The sequence below is a fragment of the Notolepis coatsorum genome (genome assembly GCF_963971535.1).
Source record: "Notolepis coatsorum genome assembly, chromosome: 12".
NCBI lineage: Eukaryota > Metazoa > Chordata > Actinopteri > Aulopiformes > Paralepididae > Notolepis > Notolepis coatsorum.
Window position 1 is genome coordinate 81760688 of NC_140176.1, and position 22260 is coordinate 81782947.

The 22260-nt window shown below is 46.5% G+C and overlaps 1 protein-coding gene across 1 annotated transcript; it reads right to left on the minus strand.

Annotated features, from left to right (window-relative positions):
• Positions 1–1055: 1055 nt before the first annotated feature.
• Positions 1056–18438, minus strand: xkr9 (XK, Kell blood group complex subunit-related family, member 9). Its single transcript, XM_084326194.1, has 4 exons — positions 18345–18438; positions 16382–16882; positions 7110–7324; positions 1056–3681 (listed from the first exon to the last, which is right to left on the minus strand). Exons 2-4 carry the CDS (start codon positions 16696–16698, stop codon positions 3050–3052), a joined length of 1164 nt encoding a protein of 387 aa, XP_084182320.1. The 5' UTR covers positions 16699–16882; positions 18345–18438; the 3' UTR covers positions 1056–3049.
• Between the last annotated feature and the right edge of the window lie 3822 nt (positions 18439–22260).

Genomic DNA, 22260 nt, shown 5'->3' on the forward strand with positions numbered 1-22260 from the left:
TAAGTTGTTTTTGGTATTTGTCTAGTAGTTGTGTATGGTGTGGTGTCACCGAGTAACAATAGACCTGTCTCAAACCCTGCCCCTTTTCTTGATCCTCCAATCACAACTGTCGCTTACCTCGGACAAACCAAGTTTGTCCGAGGTAAGCGACAGTTGTGATTGGAGGATCAAGAAAAGGGGCAGGGTTTGAGACAGGTCCATTCCCTTTTGTGTTTCCCTCCTCTCCTCAGGTACCGCCCACCCTTTCCTGTAAAGTGCCCAATGATGACTACACAGCTGAGGGCAATCACTCATTAAGGGGTGGGTGGATAAAGCCTGAGAGACTGCAACCACACGGGGCGTATTTTGCCATTGTTGAGAGTAGTGTAGGAATGCGGTAATGATAGCGAAGACGGAGTCGTGTTCCGATGCAAAAACACTATTTTATTATGCACTCTACTGTCGCACAAACAACACTTCCATTCATCTTTCACTCGTCTCTCTTTAACTACGTCATCCCCCGCTAAGGGTCACGGGAGATGTAGTAAACACCACAATAGGCTAGAATGCCGTGAATTATGTCCCAGTAGCCACTACAGTAGTCTCATTATTGTGTCGGCCTTGTTCCACTGTGGTGTGGAAGTGAGTATGTGAACGTGAGGTTCATATGCGTTGGTAAATAGCCTGTGGCTTGTGTATTGTGTTGCTGGGTGGTTTTCCCGGTTTGCCAACCATACCTATATATTTTTATTTTCTTGTGTTACTGTGACACTGGGTCACATGTGTCCAGGGTTCCCCTTTGTTTCCCCCATTTGTTGGGGCTAGTAGTAGAGGGGCATTATTGACTGTGTGGTTTTTGTGTGGCACTGTGATGCTGGGTCTCAGTGCCCCAGTTTCTCCCCCCATTTGATGGGGTTAGTAGTGTAGGGTCATAATTTACTGTGCTTATTTGTGTTTGCCGTTATCCCTGTTGTGTACTCCCCTCCCTTTGTGTCAATTTATGTTGTGGGTTTCATTCCCCTTTTTGGGTACAAAATAAACACCATTTACTTTTGGAAACCGTCTTTATTATTTCCTCCTACTAAAAGCACCTGCTGGACGGGTTGATTTTCACAGCAACCCGGTTCAGCTACCGTTATACTGTAAGTTAAACTGATATGTCTGTAAACATTTACATCATAACAAACAACATTTATAGACCTTTGTATGTGACACAGCAACACACACATGCGATGGGCGGCACACACACATGCAATATTTTGGGTCGCCGAGCGGCGTGGGGCCGAGCTCGGCGACCAATCCAAGTGCTCCTGTCCGCCTTCGTCAGGGACGCGACAGCGTTAGTAGCGATCTGTTCTGCATGTTTTTCCATTGGGCTTATATTCTGGAGGGGAGACCCTTGCGAGCACGGGGAGAACATGCAAACTCCACACAGAAAGGCCCGGGAGATACCCCACCTGGGTACCTGGTCCCCAAGCGGGAATCAAACCGTGGACCTTCTAGCTGTGAGGCGACAGTGTTAAACACTACACCACCGTGCCGCTACAACAGTCCCATCAGGGTAGCAGTATATCTTGGTATTTCTCTTACCATCAACGTTGATATAGCCTACAGCAGAGTCACCAGGGACCATGATGGAAATAAGTGCTTGCATTTTATCATGTTTTTATCCCTTGGATGATGTCTCTAATCCACAATAAAAATCAATCAATCAACCAATTATCAGCGCTGTTCTCGTGTTCGTCAGAGGCTTTATCATTCTGCGGCCTGTTTTCTTTTGCAGGTCCTGGGCGTTTCGTACCGTGAGCATTCGTTTGTAGCTGTGGTGGATTGTCCATTTGCCCACGCCGCCTTGTTCTTCCCGAGCAGCGTGGAGTTGATGACAGGGGTGTCAGGTCTTCCGATGATAATCCAGGTTCATGCAGTAGTGGTAGGTATTGGTTATCTCTTTTTGTGTTAGTTGTGATAGTGTTAGCATTAGCTGTGTTAGCTGCATTAGCCGTGTTAGCTGGATGGCTCATAGGTAGAGAGGGCCACCCAGTGTCTAGCCGCTTCAGGCTTCGTAGTTTTGCAGAGGATCAAGCGATAGAGTGACACAGAGCAGCAATAAAAGCAGCTTGAGTAAAATATGTGTGCAGAGAATAAAAAAAAAATGTCAAAACAATGCATAAGATAAACATGACGTTCACATATTGTGACTGAAAGTAATAAATATAACTATTTACAGTTTGAATTACTGAACCAAAGTGAGATCTATGGCATTGCACCATGGATGCTAGTGTCATTATGAGAAACCTTAGCGCAGATACGTGAGAAGACAACTGACAATATACAGCTAAAATAAACAGACAGTAATATGAGGCTATTATTACATTTTGTTCTCTGCACTGTGTGTGTGTGTGAGAGAGAGAGAGAGAGAGAGAGAGAGAGAGAGAGAGAGAGAGAGAGAGAGAGAGAGAGAGAGAGAGAGAGAGAGAGAGAGAGAGACTCTGATTTCATCTCATGTGGGAGTGAGTTTCAAGTTCAGAGAGGATTGATTGAGTCCTTTTTATACCATTTCCTACGTTGGAACACTGCTACGATTTCATTAAAACACAGTGTATATTTAATTGTAAAAGAATACATTTGACACCAGCACGGTAAGTTAAACGTTTCAAATGTACTCTTATGGAGTCTAATATACGGATTTCTGGGGAAATACTACTTCCGAGAAGAGAGATCAGGCCCATGCATGTGGCATAAGTATAAAGTATAGTATTTTGGTTTGCAAAAAAAGTATGCAGTCCTCAAAAAACTGAAACTAAAATGGCCAATTTTGGGGGCACCTGTTAACCCTTTCACTCCCGCGCTACCAAACGGTTAACCCTTTTCACTGCGACAATACACAGGAGGTTAACCCTTTCACTGCCACACGACAGTCGGTTAACCCTTTCACTGCCACACGACCGTCGCTTGTGTGATAGTAAAGGGTTAACCTTCTGTCGTGTGGCAGTGAAAGGGTTAGGCTAATATACACAAAATAAATGTGTATCATTGTTTATAATCTGCCGTGCAGTCTAGTCTAAATGCATCAAGGCTGCAAGAAGTTCCTGATTCTCAGTGTGGTCTCTGGCTCCTCCTTCTGCAGACCGTCCACCTCGTCCGCCTCGCGGAGCTCGTCTTTAGGGTGCAAGTGGGCGTAGTACACCACCAGACTCACCAGCCCTAACACCGTGCCCACGAAGATCACGCAGGTGACCGGCAACAGATACCCGGCTGTCCGCACCTCTGGCTTCAGCCAAGTCACCAGCACCGGTGCCAGGAAGTTAACGAGCGCGTAGAACAGGTAGTACACGCCCATGGCTACTTTGGTGTCCTGCCCTTTGACGTTAAAAAAGGTGAACATCAGGATGACGCCCACGATCGCCCTGTAGAGCCACTCCAGGGCCCCCCGTGAGCAGAAGTTGGTGTTGAGCGCGTGGGCCCAGGTCGTGCCCACGAGCCAGACGCAGGCCAGGGCCACGACGCTGTAGACGCTCAGTATGAGCAGCAGACAGTAGCTGAGGATGTGCGTGGTGATGGTGAGGAGCTTGTAAAGGAGGTAGACGATGCTGGGAAGACCGGAGGGCATCTCCCTGACATGGTCCAGGGACCGGCGGAGACAGCGGCGGTAGTCCACCAGGGCACAGGCGGTGTTGAAGATCGAGAAGGCCACGCTCACGTCTGAAAGGCAGACATCATAAAGTTTGGACGTTGATCTGGACCATTATCAATAATAAGCATTCTAAATTAGGCCCACGTTTATTTCCTGTTGCAGTGTGTGCTAGTATCAAAGCTAACAGGAACTTTTCAAACTTCACAACATAAACATTCTAAATGTATCCAACTGTATTTCCTGTTGGAAACTATAAAAGAAGGAAGGGTCATCATGTCAGAATACCTGTGGTGTGTACCCTTGGTATATGCTTGGTGCCAGACTTTGGTGCCAGTTCAATTGAAGCCTGTATTAAAACTAAATATAACAACTTATCTGAGAAAATATACATCAACCAATCAGCGTTTCCGTTAGCCGGTAATTACCGGTATTTGACCGGCAAAATCTGTTGAAGTCCGACATATGTAATCTCTCCGGTCTTAATGTCCGGTGAAAATAATTCCCTGAGTCTAAGCACAATTTGATTATTTGAATTGTATTAAAATAAGCTAAAATTAAATAGCCTATGCGATGAACGAAACGATCATTACATTTGTTTCCTCGTTGCTTCTAATAATGACAACGACGTTGTCAGCGAGAGCTTACTGCTGGGTGTGCGAACTTTTGTGAAGCTGCAGAGCCAGAGCAACAACAGCACAATGCAGTATTCCAGCAGTACTCCAATTCAGCCATTTTCAGCCAATGTTGGGTGGGGGGCGCTGCTGTGCGGTTCCCAGAAAAGAGCCAATAACAGCTAAATGAGCTGCTCTGCAGCGCCATACTCTTTGCAAATAAGTCGTTGCGAGGTGGAGAGAGTCGTCACGCAAACCACGATAATGTTGCCGTCTCTCTGCTTTCTCAGTTCTTCGCTTGATATAATTAATACAAATGTCCAATATAACGGAATTCGTTAGCTCATAAAAATGTGATTATAACAGACTGCTGTTTAGTGTCGGACCGACTGCCCACATACGCGGTCTATTTTATTTCAAGTCAGCAGCAGCACGGAGTATCGAGGGACTTATTTTATTTGGAATATATTAATGACTGTATACGCAAAAGTAGCCTAGTTTTAAGTAATAATATTATAAATCTACATGCCTTGAGGATGACATTCTTTATATAGCCTGCCTATCAATTGTTTTAAAGCTCAATAAACTATGACCGGAATTAATCTCATTTGTCCGGTAGATTGAAATCTTGCAGGTCACGGAGACCGGCAACAATTTTTTCTAACGGAAACCCTGCAACCAATATATAAAACGTGAGCTAGTTATCAATGAAACAAATTACCCATGATTCTGACATCCAACGTAATAACCTGTTTAAATGACTCATAAACTCATAAACGAGGAGATGACTGATCCCATTCAACTTATTGTCGGGTGGACTGAAGGTTCCCACACTTGGCACCGATGTGTGTTCATGTGCTACAGTGACGTGATTACCTTCCTTTTATAGTTTCCTTGGTTGCAGTGCAAGGAAACTATAAACAATAACATATAATTTACAGTTACTCAAAAAGGACAAGGACCCCAATGACGGTGGTAGCTATAGGCCCTAAGTATTCTCAGGGCCGACCTTAAAATATTTGCCTTAAAGTACTGGCCCGCCATCTACAGAAGTATATGACGTGCTGGTACACTGTGATCAAACCGGATCTATTCGGGGACGCTTTGCCGCAGCTAACCTTAGAAGATTATTGCATGTAATTGACAACAGTAAGGACAATATAACTCCGGCCACATTTCTGTCTCTGGATGCCATGAAGGCCTTCGATAGACTAGAATGGTCATATCTTTGGATGGTACTGGAGGCTATGGGACTTGTAAAGAAATGTATACATATGATTAAAGTACTCTATGCCTCACCCTCAGCAATGAATATGCTCCCCACTCTTCCCGGTCTCTAGATCTTCTAGACAGGGTTGTCCTTTGAGTCCCAGACTTTTCGCGCTTTCCCTTGAACCATTAGCCCAATTTATAAGACAAACAGAAGAAATTGCCCCTATAACGATTACCCCACACAAAATTGCTCTTTATGCCGACGACTTACTAATTTTTATGGAAGACCCCTCCCAATTGGCCACAAATTTACTTAGGATAATTGATGAATTCTGTAAACTATCAGGCTTCAAAATTAACTGGCCCAAATCAGCTTGTTTACCTCTGAATGAGTTGGCCAAAGCGGTGCAACTACCGGCCGACATCCCCATAGTTGAACACTTTAACTAGGCATAGAGATTCCCCCCACCCTAAATCAGACAACTAGATATAACTTTACAGGCACATATAATAAAATACACCAAGATCTAAATAGATGGTCGAGCCTTCCCAACTTATTACAAGCCCAAGCATCCATAGTTAAAATGAACGTACTGCCCAGAATAAACTTTGTCAGCTCAATTCTCCCCTTACCTCCTCCAATAGACCACTGGCGCAAGGTACAAACTATGATATCTAAATTTATTTGGAAAACAAACATCCAAAAATCAAAAGACCCACCACTTAACGTAGGAAACAGGATGGGGGTTTAGCAATCCCCGGTTTTAAATTATACTTCTGGTCCTTCTCGCTGAGACCCCTGATAAGCTGGTTGGATCTTGAAATTGCTGTGTTGTGGTATAACCAAATATTGATTATCGAATATCGATAATATAACGACCAAATATCGGTTATTCGATAATTGCCGGCCATTTATCTGGCACTATTTAAAAGTTTAACTGAGATCGGAATAAAGGAGTTTTTAAACCTGTTTAGTCTAGAGCGTGGAACTCTAAACCTCCTCCCAGAGGGCAGTAGCTCATACTCTGCATGTAAAACATGGGAGGGGTCCGAGACAATTCTATTGGCTTGCCTTAGAGTAGCCTGTTCAAAAATAGACTGTAGGGATGGGTGACCTTTCACCCCTATGATCTTCCATGCTGTCTGCATTAGACGGACCAGTTTGGACTTTAGTTGTACAGACAGGTACATACACACACACAGACACAGACACAGACATACACACACACAGACACAGACACACATACACACACACACACACACACACACACAGACAGACAGACAGACAGACAGACAGACAGACAGACAGACAGACAGACAGACAGACAGACAGACAGACAGACAGACAGACAGACAGACAGACAGACAGACAGACAGACAGACAGACAGACAGACAGACAGACAGACAGACAGACAGACAGACAGACAGACAGACAGACAGACAGACAGACAGACAGACAGACAGACAGACAGACAGACAGACAGACAGACAGACAGACAGACAGACAGACAGACAGACAGACAGACAGACAGACAGACAGACAGACAGACAGACAGACAGACAGACAGACAGACAGACAGACAGACAGACAGACAGACAGACAGACAGACAGACAGACAGACAGACAGACAGACAGACAGACAGACACACACACACACATACACATACTCACACTGCATGATGGATTTCTCTTCACTGCCCAGCATGATGTAAAGCTGAAGGAGACTCTGGGGAACACTTTCCAGGAAGCTCTCAAACAGTTTGAGCATGCTCAGATCAGTGGCCAGGCCAAACAGTCTCTGGTGGACATATCTCCTGTCTTCCATGGCATCAACAGACGTCTTGGTCCAAACCACATGGAACCCACTCTTCAGTAGGTGATAGTACCTGATAATAGACAGACATAATAGACAGACTGGTAGGTATTTGTACATATATATATATATATACATCATCATTGTCATCATCATCATCATTGTAACTGAGGGGTACAATTCCCTGACTGTATTAATAAGTATGGTATCATTAAACCACTACTGTCTTATGTACATTACTACTGGCCATACAGTACACAGGTATCTTATGATGAACACTTCCCACAATGACTAAGTTCCACACAAAACTGGATTTAAGTATTTATTAGCAGCAATGATAGTACATAATATACTTTACTTTGGATGCGCTTATAAGGCAAAGGAATGTGCGTAGGCAAATCAATAACGTATGTCCATTCTCATATTACGCAGGAGATAATAATACAACCTGAATCTTAGGAATTATATCTATGGTACTCTGGTAATATAGCGGGAGATACTGGTAGGGTCCCTCCGGTCGTAAGCCAGCAAGGGGAGAGGATTTGTCGGTAGTAGAGTCTGGGTCAACGATGATAAAGAGACTCCAAGTACAGGAGACGGTGCAATAATATCTTGATCCGCAGACGAATACAGCTGTTCTCCGTAGCATGCAGCTCCGCATGGAAGAAAGCTAGCCGGCCTCAGGCTTCTGAGAGGCGGGCTCGACGTGGCTCCTCACAGGGTAAATCCCACACAATTGTGGGTGTAGGCGATTCTCCGCTCCATCAATTACAGGACCAAAAGCAAATATAATCCAGCCGAAAAGGGCTATGCAGTCGTCGGTAGGTTATCCAGTGTACATGATCCACACGGTCCTCGTCTAGGGCTCCTCGGGTGAAAGCGCCAGGGTAAGCAGCCCAGCCTGGATAAGCACACTAGCTGGTACGAGGAAACGTTGGTGATGCTGGTCACTGTAGAACGGTAGCCGCACGATACACTATACATAAATAGACTATTACTGACTTAATAGAATAGGTCGAACTCGACGGTACAGCGTTAAACTCTGATACTTCAGTTATTAATTCGCATGCGGTCTCAATGCTCTATTTGGGGCCAAACAGGCCATACTTCACCGCACGTTGTATCGTGGGTGAGGCTTCAACTTATTGGGTAACTCTACTTCTGTATTGACCTGCGCCGTATTTATACGTTAGGTGAACAAACTAGTACCAGCTTTATTCCTGTCTCATATCCTTGCGCAGAACCGTTCATGCCCAGGCATGTCTTTGGCGGTGACTTTGAACCAGACCTTGGAGGTATGGCAATGGCGCCCAAGGGACCGCTGTCCAATAGGAGAACGAAATATTATGGTCTGTACTAGGCTAAAGGGATATTCCGTGTATATATACAAGGAATACACAAGGGATATCAAACGATATACAAATATTATGCAATATATAACAATCAATAAATATATATATTCGGTTTAATCTGATCCTTCGTAACAGCCGCCTCCTAATTAGTCCCACCTAATTAGATAAGCAGAGACAGAGCCTTGGCAACTCTATTAGCCTCGCCACGGACCGGGTGTATATCCGCCCTTGGACGAGCACTTCTGCCGCTCTGACCTTTCCGTCAGCACCGGTGATCACTTTGCTTACGCGGCCGGCCGGCCACATAGCTCGGGGTAGTGACTGGTCGATAATCATGACGACTGTTCCTTCTGTCAAATTGTCTCTTTCTTTCACCCATTTCTGGCGGGTCTGTAGAGACGGTAGATAGTGGAGTAGGAAACTGTTCCAAAACTTGTCAGCCAATACTTGACTGTACTTCCACATTCTTCGGCCGTTCGCTTCTTCAGGCCTGTACACTGTCTGTGGTAGCGCGGGGTCCAGCCGCCCCATCAAGAGAGTGTTGGGGGTGACTGGGTCGACATCTGCTACATCACTTGAGATGTAACCGAGGGGCTTTGAGTTCAATACTCCCTCGATCTCCGTGAGGACTGTCGTTAGGACTTCTTCCGCCACGGTCTGGGCCCCAAGCACGGCGTACAGGGCTGTCTTTATTGAACGTACTTCTCGTTCCCAAGTTCCACCGAAGTGAGGTGCATTCGGGGGATTAAACTGGAAATCAATCTGGTATGGAGCGAGGTGGGTCTTAAGTTCTGGGCCCATAGCTTGGAAGCTCTCTCTCAGCTCTCTTTCTCCGCCTTTGAAGTTTGTCCCGTGATCAGACAATAATATAGACGGTTTCCCTTTCCGCGATGTGAATCTTCGGAAGGCCATAAGGAATGAGTCTGTGCTCATGGTTGGAAGGAGGTCTATGTGTATCGCTCGGGTGGTCATGCATTTGAATACAATACCCCACCGCTTCTCTGTTCCTCTTCCTTTCTTTACATACAGCGGGCCGAAACAGTCCATACCGGTGGAGTGAAAAGGCTTGTCGCCGAGTCGGAGGCGACAGGGGGGTAGGTCAGCCATCCGGGGTATACTCGGCTGTGCTCGCCATTTACGACAGTCTAGACAAGTCCGCTGGAAACGTCGTACTGCTTCTCTCCCTTGCAGTATCCAATAACGACGTCTGATCTCCGCGAAGACTCTCTCTGCCCCGGCGTGATGCGCGTCCTCGTCGTATTTCTTTATGATAAGCTCTGTGACCTTGTGTCGGCTGTTTAAGACTATCGGGTACTTGACGTCATCCGGTAAGTCTGGAGCTCTCCTCAGACGACCACCCACTCTGATGAGATTATGGGCGTCGCTCTCAGGGGCTAGGTGGAGCAATCTGCTGTCTGACGGGACGGGCTTTGCTCCCTGTAGACAGTCTAGCTCATCAGGGAACAAGTCTCTCTGGGCTCGCTGTAGCAGAAGAAGTTCTGCTTCTTCGTAGTTAGCTGCAGTAATGTCAGTAGTGGGCTGAACCTCTGGGTGGTGCCACAGGAATGTCTTTAGCTGCGCACTCTCAAGGGTGAGGCAGTCGTCTATGTTGGGGTCTGTGGGGACGAGTTTGTGTGTCAACCCACAGAACATAGATTTCTTGTTCTCTGCCTCCTCTTCACTCGCCTCCCGTGGGGTGGGTGTAGGCCACTCTTCTTCCGGGAGCTTGAGGAACTCGGGCCCGTCACTATATAGATTGTGACGGGTGAGGTCATCCAGGGACATTCCCCGGGTGATGACGTCAGCTGGGTTGTGTTTTGTGTCCACATACCTCCAGCTTGCTGCTTCTGTTAAATCTTGGATCTCTGTGATTCTGACTTCCACGAAGACCTTGTATCTACACGAATCAGACTGGATCCATGTGAGTACGGTCGTGGAGTCTGACCACAAGATTGTTCTTTGCACCGGGATGGTGAGTTCACGTTGGATTAACGTGGCGAGTTGCGCTCCTGCTAGGGCTGCGCAGAGCTCTAGACGCGGGATAGATTGTTGCTTGCGGGGGCTATTCTTGAGCGAGCCAGGATGAAAGCAGTATGTATTTCTCCTCCCTCCTCTCGGGCACGCAAGTAGGCCACCGAACCGTAGGCTACTTCGGAGGCGTCGCTGAAGACGTGCAGGTCCATCTGGCACGTCTCCGGCCTCACTGTGGGTGGGAAGTAGCTGCGGCGTATGTTGACACCTGGGAGTGAGCTGAGTTCTGTCTCCCACTCTCTCCATGTGGAGGCAAGGTGTTCGGGTATGGGGTCGTCCCAGCCCTGGTCCTTGTCCCATAACGCTCTTACAATCATCTTTGCCCTGGTGGTGTAAGGTAGAATACATCCCAACGGGTCATATTGTCTGGCGAGTGTTCTGTATACACTCCGTCTTGTGGTCGGTAGTGCAGTCGACCTTCCCTGCTCCTTGGTCAGGGGTGTGTGTTTATAATGGAGCGAGTCTGTTTTGAAGCGCCAGACTAGTCCTAATGTCATTTCTTGGGCTTCTCCTTGGATGGTCGCCATCCAGGTCTCGCTGCTTGCTGCCTTGTCCTCTGGGGAGAGGCTGCGCAATACTTGAGGGTCGCTGCTGGCCCACTGCCGGAGATCAAAGCCGCCTTTGATCAGGGAGGCGCGGAGCTTGAGTAGGAGGGCCTCGGCTTCTTCTGGCGTCGAGACGCTTTGCAGACAGTTGTCCACGTAGAAACTATTTCCTACACTTTGTCGGACCTCTTCATCAGCTGCTGGGTCCTCTGCGACGTGTTTTTGCAGTGCAAACGTAGCACAGCATGGGCTGCATGTGGTTCCGAAAGGGAGGACTTCCCATTGATAGATGGCTGGTTGCTCGTCCCCGATCCTCTCTCTCCATAGGAACCGCAGCAGGGGCTTGTCCTCCTCCACTAGTCGCACCTGCAGGAACATCCCTTTGATGTCGCCGCTGATGGCCACCTTGTCTTGGCGGAAACGTAGTAACACGCCTAGTAGAGAGGGGCCGAGTGTTGGGCCGGGCAAGAGCTCAGAGCTTTATTCAGATTTTGTGATCCTATCTGGTAGCTGCAGTTGAACACAATACGATCCTTGCCGTTGTGGTGGACTTTGTGGTGCGGCACGTACCATGATTCGGTCGTCTGATCGGCCTCTTTAATGTCAATTTTCTTTATGTGTCCCGCTGTGATTAGCTTGTCAATCTCAGCGCGGTACACAGTCTCTTGAGCGGGGTCTCTGGCTAGGCGCCGCTCTGTGTTCAATAGATACCGCTCCGTCGCTTCTTTTGGGGCGTGGAAGGTAGGCATACCCTCTCGCCTCAGGAGTGGAGTTGCGTATCTCATCACTCCGTTGACTTTGACTCTCTTTGTCCCCCACTCGAGGAGGGCTATAGCATAAATGTCTTCCTTGGAACGAATGTCTTTCTTTTCGTTCTTAAAGGGCATTGTCTCTAGTGTCCATAGCCTCTCGACATGCTGTAGGAGGGTGGTGTCTTCTTCTGTCACTCTGGAGTGGAGGCAGCTAGTGGCTGCTGTTCGGTTAGGAGACCTAGCGAGGGGGCCTTGTAGTGTCCATCCTAGGCGGGTCTCGACTGCTACAGGACAGCCTCTGGGCCCTGTGTGGACCCGGTCCATCGGGACGATGAGGTGTGCATGGTCGGATCCTATCAGCAGGGTCGGGGTGGCACCGTCTATGAGCAGTATAGGTATTTGACGCAGGTGCACATATTTATCCATCAGCTTGGCGATGGGGTAGGTGTACTGCGACAGGCCTATGTCTTGGCTGGTGAAAGCGTTAGTGATCCTATACCGTCTCTCTGGCTGCCCGCTTGCTGCGATAGTGAAGGAGACATTCTCGCCCTTTATCGTCTTTAGGTCTCTTCTTATTGTCCGAATCGTCATCGTTTCTTCGCTCCCCCGCAGCCCCAGCTGGGCCGCAGCGGACGCGAGGAGAAGGGTCTTCTCTGACCCGTCGTCAAGGACGGCGTAGGTGTCCATGACCTTGTCTTGGTAACTCAATGTTACGCGGACCACCTTCAAGAGCACCCGGGCGCCCCCGCTGCTGGCGGGGTCAATGTACATAACACTTGCCTTTGTGCTGCTTGAGGGTGCAGGCTTTCTTCTGTTACTGTCATGTAGGACGTCCAAGTGGGCTCCGTCACACCGACTACACCTCTTCTTTAAGCGGCAATCGGCTGCCATGTGACTGCGCGCACATCGGTAACAGCGTCGGTTGGACTTTATCCATTGACTCACCTCGTCGGCGGTCATCTTCTTGAACGTGTCACAGTGTGACAGCCAGTGTTCCTTTTCGCAGTACGGGCACACCATCTTCCACTTCTCTTTCATCGAGGGGGTACTGTGGTTCTTGTTGCTCGGTACTGATTCTGCTTGGTGCATGACGGTCACCAGTCTGCGGCCATCGTTTGCTCTCCTAGGTCCCTCTCTGGAGCTTGGTGTGCTCCGCACGAACGTATCCAACCGTAGGCTGTTGACTTCTCTCGCCAGGAAGTCGGCTAGGTCTAGGAGGGATGGCTCGGGACCGTTAGGATCACGGTGGTCTCTTTGCCGCCTGAAGCGCTCTTGTCGGGCGGGCGGAAGCTTCTCTAAAATCCTCTCGACATTAGAGTTTGCGTACAGTTCATGCATACCCTTTTCCTTTTGCGCCCCCAGCATCCCTACCAGGGATTGTACCTTGATAGACAGGTCATCTAGTGAGCGATTGTCTGTGGCTGGGGGTAGACGGTCAATATTCCTTATCTCTTGTATTACGTAGTCCCATATGCGTCCATATCTTTGGTCGAGTGCTGCTAGAGCCGCGGTGTATGGGGTAGTAGAGGTGGAATATGCCAGCGCTATATTGTGCGCTCGGGGCACCTTGAGGTGCTTGAGTAGGATAGCATATTTGTACGGTTCATCAGCTACATCGGACATCATTGTCTCTAAGCACATTCGTAGCTCTGTGTACTGTGCTCTGTTCTCGTGTGTGAAGTCCGGGAACGTCGGTGTGCCAAGGTACGATGCCATGGATGGCTGGCACATCGGTGAGCGTTGGAGGAGAGGCCTCCTAGGCGAGTCTCCTCTTACGTGTCGTGGTGGGCTGGTACCTGCTGGGTACCAAGGCCCGCGTACCCAGGTGCTGTTCCTCGGGGCTGGTCGTGCGTCAAGCTCACCCGTGAATTGAGTCGGGAGTCTGTAGCGCAGAGCCGCGGGGGTAAAGTCTGGGCTGTACTGGACCTCCTGGTCCTGTGGAGTACTGTGATGCTGTTGGGCTTGACTCTCCTCCTCTCCCTCTTCTTCTTCCTCTGGCAGGTCATCTAGATCCTGTAGTCGTCTATTTAGCCTCTCCGCGGTATAGACCGGTTCTTCCCTGTAGCTGGGTCTCGCTTGGACCGGTCGGGGAAGGGGTTCGGAGAGGGGTATAGGCTCTCTCTGGTGGTCGGGATCAGGGTCGCTTGTTCGGGTAGGGGAGGGTGCCCTTGACCCTTGTCTTGACAAGGCCCTGGAGCCCCGTGTGGAGGGAGGGGGGGTTGCCCTGGTAATCAGCTGCTCCATTATCTGCGCTTGTAATCGGTCGCGCTCGGCTTCGCGCTTGGTGAGAGCGAGGTCGCGCTCTGCTTCTCTTTGGGCACCGGCAGCGGCGCGCTGGGCTTCGGCGGCGGCGCGCTGGGCTTCGGCGCGGTCTCTTCCCATATTCTCTTCCGTCTGGAGGCGTCTAATCTCTAGGCGTACGCGGTCTTCGTCACTCCGTTGCTGCGCTTGAAGGCGTTCTTTTTCCATGGAAGAATGTTCGCGCTCACTAAGCGTCTGTGCTTGGAGTCGATCGCGCTCGGTTGAGGCTGCCAGGCTGGCGATGAAGGCCTGCGCCAGCATCTTGTCCGCTTCGCTGGGGGAAGACGCTGGTTGAGGTGATCTGCTCCTGGTAGTACTCGTTGGAGATCCGTTCTCCTGTGGCGTATCGAGGAGATCCATCTCCGGGGTGCGCGTCCCTTCTTGTGGTGGGTCGGGTTCCATCCCTGGAGGGCTTTCTTTATCCTGGAGCTCTCCGGGGACTACTTCTTCGGTCTTGGCGGGGGGTAAAGTCATGTCAGGTCCCTCCTGGTCCCCACCGTGAGCTTGGTCAGTTACGTTAGAACCCACTAGGGTCTCTACTGGCGGGGTAGCCTGGTCGGTAGGGTCGGACATAATTTTACTATCTACTTTTTCCGCGTTTACCATCTGTAGAAAGCTAGGTAGTATACTGGCAACGTAATCCTCTAAGTACTGAGGTGTCTGCCGTCTACGCTGCGGGCGATCTATTTTAAGAGAACCGTTTTGTGGAGTGTTCATCATTGGCCATGTCAATATTAATACCACTATATTAATATTACGCTAGTTACCCTCCGGCTCGAAGGACCAATTGTAACTGAGGGGTACAATTCCCTGACTGTATTAATAAGTATGGTATCATTAAACCACTACTGTCTTATGTACATTACTACTGGCCATACAGTACACAGGTATCTTATGATGAACACTTCCCACAATGACTCGGTTCCACACAAAACTGGATTTAAGTATTTATTAGCAGCAATGATAGTACATAATATACTTTACTTTGGATGCGCTTATAAGGCAAAGGAATGTGCGTAGGCAAATCAATAACGTATGTCCATTCTCATATTACGCAGGAGATAATAATACAACCTGAATCTTAGGAATTATATCTATGGTACTCTGGTAATATAGCGGGAGATACTGGTAGGGTCCCTCCGGTCGTAAGCCAGCAAGGGGAGAGGATTTGTCGGTAGTAGAGTCTGGGTCAACGATGATAAAGAGACTCCAAGTACAGGAGACGGTGCAATAATATCTTGATCCGCAGACGAATACAGCTGTTCTCCGTAGCATGCAGCTCCGCATGGAAGAAAGCTAGCCGGCCTCAGGCTTCTGAGAGGCGGGCTCGACGTGGCTCCTCACAGGGTAAATCCCACACAATTGTGGGTGTAGGCGATTCTCCGCTCCATCAATTACAGGACCAAAAGCAAATATAATCCAGCCGAAAAGGGCTATGCAGTCGTCGGTAGGTTATCCAGTGTACATGATCCACACGGTCCTCGTCTAGGGCTCCTCGGGTGAAAGCGCCAGGGTAAGCAGCCCAGCCTGGATAAGCACACTAGCTGGTACGAGGAAACGTTGGTGATGCTGGTCACTGTAGAACGGTAGCCGCACGATACACTATACATAAATAGACTATTACTGACTTAATAGAATAGGTCGAACTCGACGGTACAGCGTTAAACTCTGATACTTCAGTTATTAATTCGCACGCGGTCTCAATGCTCTATTTGGGGCCAAACAGGCCATACTTCACCGCACGTTGTATCGTGGGTGAGGCTTCAACTTATTGGGTAACTCTACTTCTGTATTCACCTGCGCCGTATTTATACGTTAGGTGAACAAACTAGTACCAGCTTTATTCCTGTCTCATATCCTTGCGCAGAACCGTTCATGCCCAGGCATGTCTTTGGCGGTGACTTTGAACCAGACCTTGGAGGTATGGCAATGGCGCCCAAGGGACCGCTGTCCAATAGGAGAACGAAATATTATGGTCTGTACTAGGCTAAAGGGATATTCCGTGTATATGTACAAGGAATACACAAGGGATATCAAACGATATACAAATATTATGCAATATATATCAATCAATAAATATATATATTCGGTTTAATCTGATCCTTCGTAACAATCATCATCATCGTCATCATCATCATCATCATCTTACCTGGTGAAGATGCCCATTCCAAATAGATGGAGGGCAGCAAGTCCACCCCTGGACATCCCTGATACGGTCCCTCTCCCTTCAGGGTTGATCATACCATTGTTTTTATCGTCCAAGTACCAGGAATAGCTGAAGGTCTGTGTCCCCAGTACTCCAGCTAATACAAACAGAAGAGTCAGCCCACACCAGATGAAATGGTCCTCCCTGAAGTATCGCAGGGCCAATGCCACGTCCGTCCCAATATCCACCACGTACAAGACCAGTCCGCCGGTGGTCAACGACCACCGCAGTTTAGTGTATCCGGTGTACTGCGGAAGCATGTTGGTTTCAGTTTGTGTCAAGGGTTTCACCCTGCGTTGAGGGATAGGTGGTTGGTATCAGTTTGTGTCGAGGGTTTCACCCTGTGTTGAGGGGTAGCTGGTTGGTATCAGTTGGAGTCGTTGGAGACACTAATCCATGTAGCTCTTCTGTACCCAAGGGATTCTGATGCCATTTTCTTCCTACCTGTAAAAACAGATACTGTGTCACGAAGGTCCTACCATAAAGTGGACAAGATAGTGATTATTTGATATAATAAACAATACATAACGTGGTGCACTCACAGCACAGCATATTGCACTCACAGCACACACATCCACATGCACACACTCACTTTAAACAAACAACTCACTGCAGCACCCACTTTACCCACTTTAGAACACCTAAACACACTTTATATTTATTGGTAAAGAATTTGCACTACAACCCATACCTCATTACACCTTACTGTAAATTATACCTAAATTGTACCTCATCCCATTTCTGCTTTGCACTGTATAATATATAGTATATTGTATTGTAACTCAGTTACTTCTACTCTGCATTGTACATTGTATATATGTATATACTGAACACTTTTGTCTACGTACTTGACTTCTATTTTATACTTGCTATACTTATTTTATACTTATCTATTTTTGTCTAGCACAGTCTCTGGAGCGTAACAGAAAGAAGCATTTTGTATAAAAGTATTCTGTACTTCTGTATGACAACTAATAAAGAAACTTGAAACTTGAAACTTGGTGATCTTGTGTCAACTGCACCGATTCAGCCTAATGATGTCAAGGTTTTTCTCTTCTTCTTTTACTTGTACAATAAACCAAACAAATTGGATTTTTTTAAATTTGAATAATGAATAGAAAACAGTCGCAATCATGATTATTTGTTTTGTGAAGTACTTCGGGCTACATTATGGGTAGTTCAGTTAAGTGACTTTAGAATATAACTTTTTTTTTCATAGAACATTTGAATATTGATATTCCTTCAGAACCCCATCGCAATCGTCTTGCTTGGATTCACTGAGAAAATACATGATTATCATAGAGAATTGCATCATATCGTATCACACTCTGCCCTTTGACCTCTCTCATAAACTCTGGATAAGTCACTGTCCGTACGTTAACCACGTAAGCAATGCAGTAGGATGACTAATCAATGAGTATAGGGTCAATGACACTCTCCAAGCCAGCATTTTCAAACCCCCCTTTTCTTTTCTTTTTTGTTTTAAATCATATAACGACCGAATGTGTCTTGACTTCTTTTATCAATCCTGCTGTCCTCAATACAATGTTTTAGATTATATTTAGTTTAACGAGACACCGGCTGTCAGTGGTGATCATAATCACCTGTGACAGTATTTCATTATTATCATTATTATCATTATTATTATTGTTCCAAATCTGGAATGAGGGCAAGACGGCAGAACACCACCAGAGAAGAATCCTCAGGATATATTGGGCTCAGTCGTCTGCGGTCCACGCAAACCGCTGTATCTGGTATCTATTTCTAGATAAAATGCCTCAGAGCACATGACATAATACTATAATAATAATCACAGAGGTACAGTATATCACATCGTCACGCAAAGGTGAGAAATGGAATCAAACACACAAATCCAATTCATGAATAAATACCCTTTAATACTTACTGTCTTTCGGCCCATTCAGTTATGAGATCATAGAAGCAAGTTGTCCAACACTGTCTGAAGGCTCTACTTTCCTGAAACACCCGTGACAAGCTCCACCCCACTGGTGTCACTCTGCAAACACGTGAAGTCAACCCTCCTTATGACATAATGGACTCAATGGAAGTTACATTCCATTTGGCCCCGCCCCCTGGTTCAAAATATAACTATGGATACGGTGCATAGTTTATAGTAAACAACATTTAATCCTTAAACTTTATGATGAAATGCTTGTTTCTGTATTAGCCCCTGAGAGTGTGCTACATACAGAAAAAATAAAGTAATTAAGAAGTAAGTACAAAGTAAGTAAAGGAATGTTCAGTCAATATACATATATACATATATACAATACAGAGTAAAATGAGTAACAGTGAGGTACAATGCAGAAATGAGATGAGGTACAAAACTTAGGGTAGGGTGCAAATGAGACATGAATGTAGTGCAAAGCTCTTTAATAATATATAAATATAAAGCGTGTTAGATTGTGTGCCATGGTTCACACCTTATGTTCTAAATGTATGACAGACACACCTCTATCTTCCTGTCAGGAACAAAAGCGCATGTTTACACACACACACACACACACACACACACACACACACACACACACACACACACACACACACACACACACACACACACACACACACACACACACACACACACACACACACACACACACACACACACACACACACACACACACACACACACACACACACACACACACACACACACACACACACACACACACACACACACACACACACACACACACACACAGAGAGAGGGAGAGAGACAGAGGCAGAAAGAGAAACATAATTGTATTAATTAAACTTGTGTGTCTTTCTGTTTCAGGTAAAGCAGCAGCAGCCTGCACATCAACATACCAGACATTCTACCAGTGACAGACATTCTACCAGTTACAATCAAACATTCTATCAGTTACAAACATTCTACCAGTGGCAGACATTCTGATAGAGAGTGCCCTGGTGCATTTTTTATATTTGACATATTGTTTACTGCAATAGATATCTACCCTACCCCTCTGTTAAAGTTAGAGGTTATATATGATTGCAAGTAACTGAGTAAGTAACTGTGTAACTGTCTAACTGTATATAACTGATTCCACAAGAGGGCGCTATAGGCGGAGCTGTTATTTCTGCCGCCAGGTAGAGGGTATATAAGGAGATGTTTGGCTCCCCCTCTGTCTCTTCCACCTTCGCTCTCATAAGAGAAGGATGTATCATGTACTGCTGTGGAGCATGTGAAATAAACCATGCTGTTTATAGCTAAAGATAGAAACCATGCCTCATGAACATATTATTGTCGCCCCATAGCAGACTCTGTCAACAGGTTATGGGCCCAGATCACGCAGGGGCGAAATAATAAAGGGTAGCACTAGCAAGTTTAGCTGAAGTATAGGCTAGGTTAGCACCGGGAGCACCGCGTGGCTAGACGCTAGGCCAACAAGAGCTAAAGCTACGCCTACCATCAACAAGAGGATGGCGACAAAAGGAAAGAGCAAATGGCCCTCGTTCAACGGAAGAGCCGAGGACTATGAGCTCTGGGAAGAGCGCATGTTATGCTGCATGCACGGTGCGGGACTGAAGACGATGATCTTGGCGGCCCCCACGGGACCACTAACGGCGGAAGCGCAAGCCCTGGACGACAAGCATAATGCAGATGCATACTGTGAGTTAGCACCACTGCTCGACGACACAAGCTTGGGGCTGATATTCCGCGACACAAGGACAAAGGCAGAGAAAGCCTGGAAGTGTTGAGAGAACATTATATCGGACAAGGAAGACCCAGAGTCGTGTCCCTCTACATCACACTAACAGCACTGAAGAAGGGGCACACCAAGACTGTGACCGAATACGTCATCAGAGCTGAGCAGATCATTACGGCGTTGAAGAAAAACCTACTCTAGCGAGGCCTTCAACCTTGAACTGGAGAGTCTGGACTGGTCAGATGAACTCAATGGTACACTGGTTGAAGAAACATGGCATGGTTTCAAAACCAAATTCTCAACAATACTAAACGACATGGCCCCCCTAAGAACCACCAGGGTAAAAAATCGCGCTGAGCCGTGGATGCACTCCGAAATACTGGCCGCTATGAAAACCAGAGACAAAAAATGCTCTGAGTTTCGTAAAAGTCAGTCAAAGCTTACCAAAAGCACGAGCAGTGAACTCCAAGCCCACGTGACTGAACTCAAACTAGAAAGAAACAGACTAAGAAACGACGTAAACTCCATGATCAAAACTGCAAAAAAGAATTTCATCAATGACAAAACTGAGGAAAACAAAAACAAACCACGTGAACTTTGGAAATTACTCAATAATCAACTAGGATGCAGTAAAAAACTTAAAACCAGATTCTCAAACATAAACATAAAAATTAATTCTTAATTGGAAAACGACCTATAAGATTCCCTATATGGGAAGAGCAAGGCATACACTCATTAGGGGATGTTTTTAACAAACAGGGTTTTTGTAGTGATAAAGAAATACGCAAAAAATTTAATCTCACCAAGTCCACATGGCTTTTTCACAAACAGTTAGAGCTATGTTTGAAGTATCACGGTGTTCCATTAGACAGACCAATTGAACACCACAGATACCACAAATTCTTCTACTCAAGAGAAACATCGAGAGGTTTTGTTTCAGAATTTTATCATCAATTACTAACGTCCTCGTATGAAACCCTCCAACTTGACTCTGTCTGGAGGAGGGATATACCAGACCTGGAAAATGACTTTGATTGGCAAGGAGCCTGGGCAAATGTCCGACTTACATCAAGGAACCCGGATCATCAACAAATCAATCTTAACTATATTCACAGGACATACTTGACTCCTATAAGACTGTGCCGAATGGGGCTCAAACAAGATTCCAAATGCACCCAATGTACAAATGGGGACGAAGGGACATTTATGCACATGTATTGGGACTGCTCACCAGTTAAGGCATTCTGGAAAGATGTGACCCAACAAATATCAAAACTCGTATCTTGGAATATACCTGTACACCCCTCGGTATTGCTGTTGAATGATGTTTTTGAGTTTGCAGTGAATCCACAGCTAAAGAGATTGGTTTTATCGGGTATCACAGTAGCCAAAAAGCTGATCGCATCACGCTGGTTTCAACCGGAAAAAATGTGCCGTAAAGTTTGGTTTCTTACATATCTCGATGTAATTTACCATGAAATATCTACAGCAAGAATTCTGGGTCTCAATGAATCCAAAATGTCAATGTGGTTAGAAGTGGTGGAGAGAATAAAAGCTAGCTTATAATGGTAGTGTCTGGTTAGGTGCGAGGGATAGTGGAGGTACTTCTCAAGGTGGGGTCCGGGAGGGGGGGGTTCGAGCTGAGCATATGTGTGTAGGGTTTTTTTTTTAGATAACAGGTATTATGGGTATATCTTATATAAAACAACTAACCAAAAGGTGATCTCATTGGATGTGCCCTGACAATTAATGCTTGTATATCTTATCGTGTGTTGTCATGTTTGTTTATATGTTTGTTTAAAAAAAGAATTAAAAAATAAAATACAAAAATAAAAACGGACAACACGCTCATCACAGACAAGCTGGATGTAGCCAATTACTTAAACATTTTCTTCACAAACATAGCCACAACACTAGTAAACAAACTACCCTCCCACTCAGGGCTTTATGGGGTAGAACACATAGTAGCTTACTACAAAAACCTAGGGGTCCGCAAGGACGACTTCAAGCTGGAAATGGTAACAACAGATGAGGTACATTTACATTTACATTTAGTCATTTAGCTGACGCTTTTATCCAAAGCGACTTACAAGTTCTGTACGACAAGCCATCAGGAAGAGCACAACTCTATCAGCTGAGTAACAATGT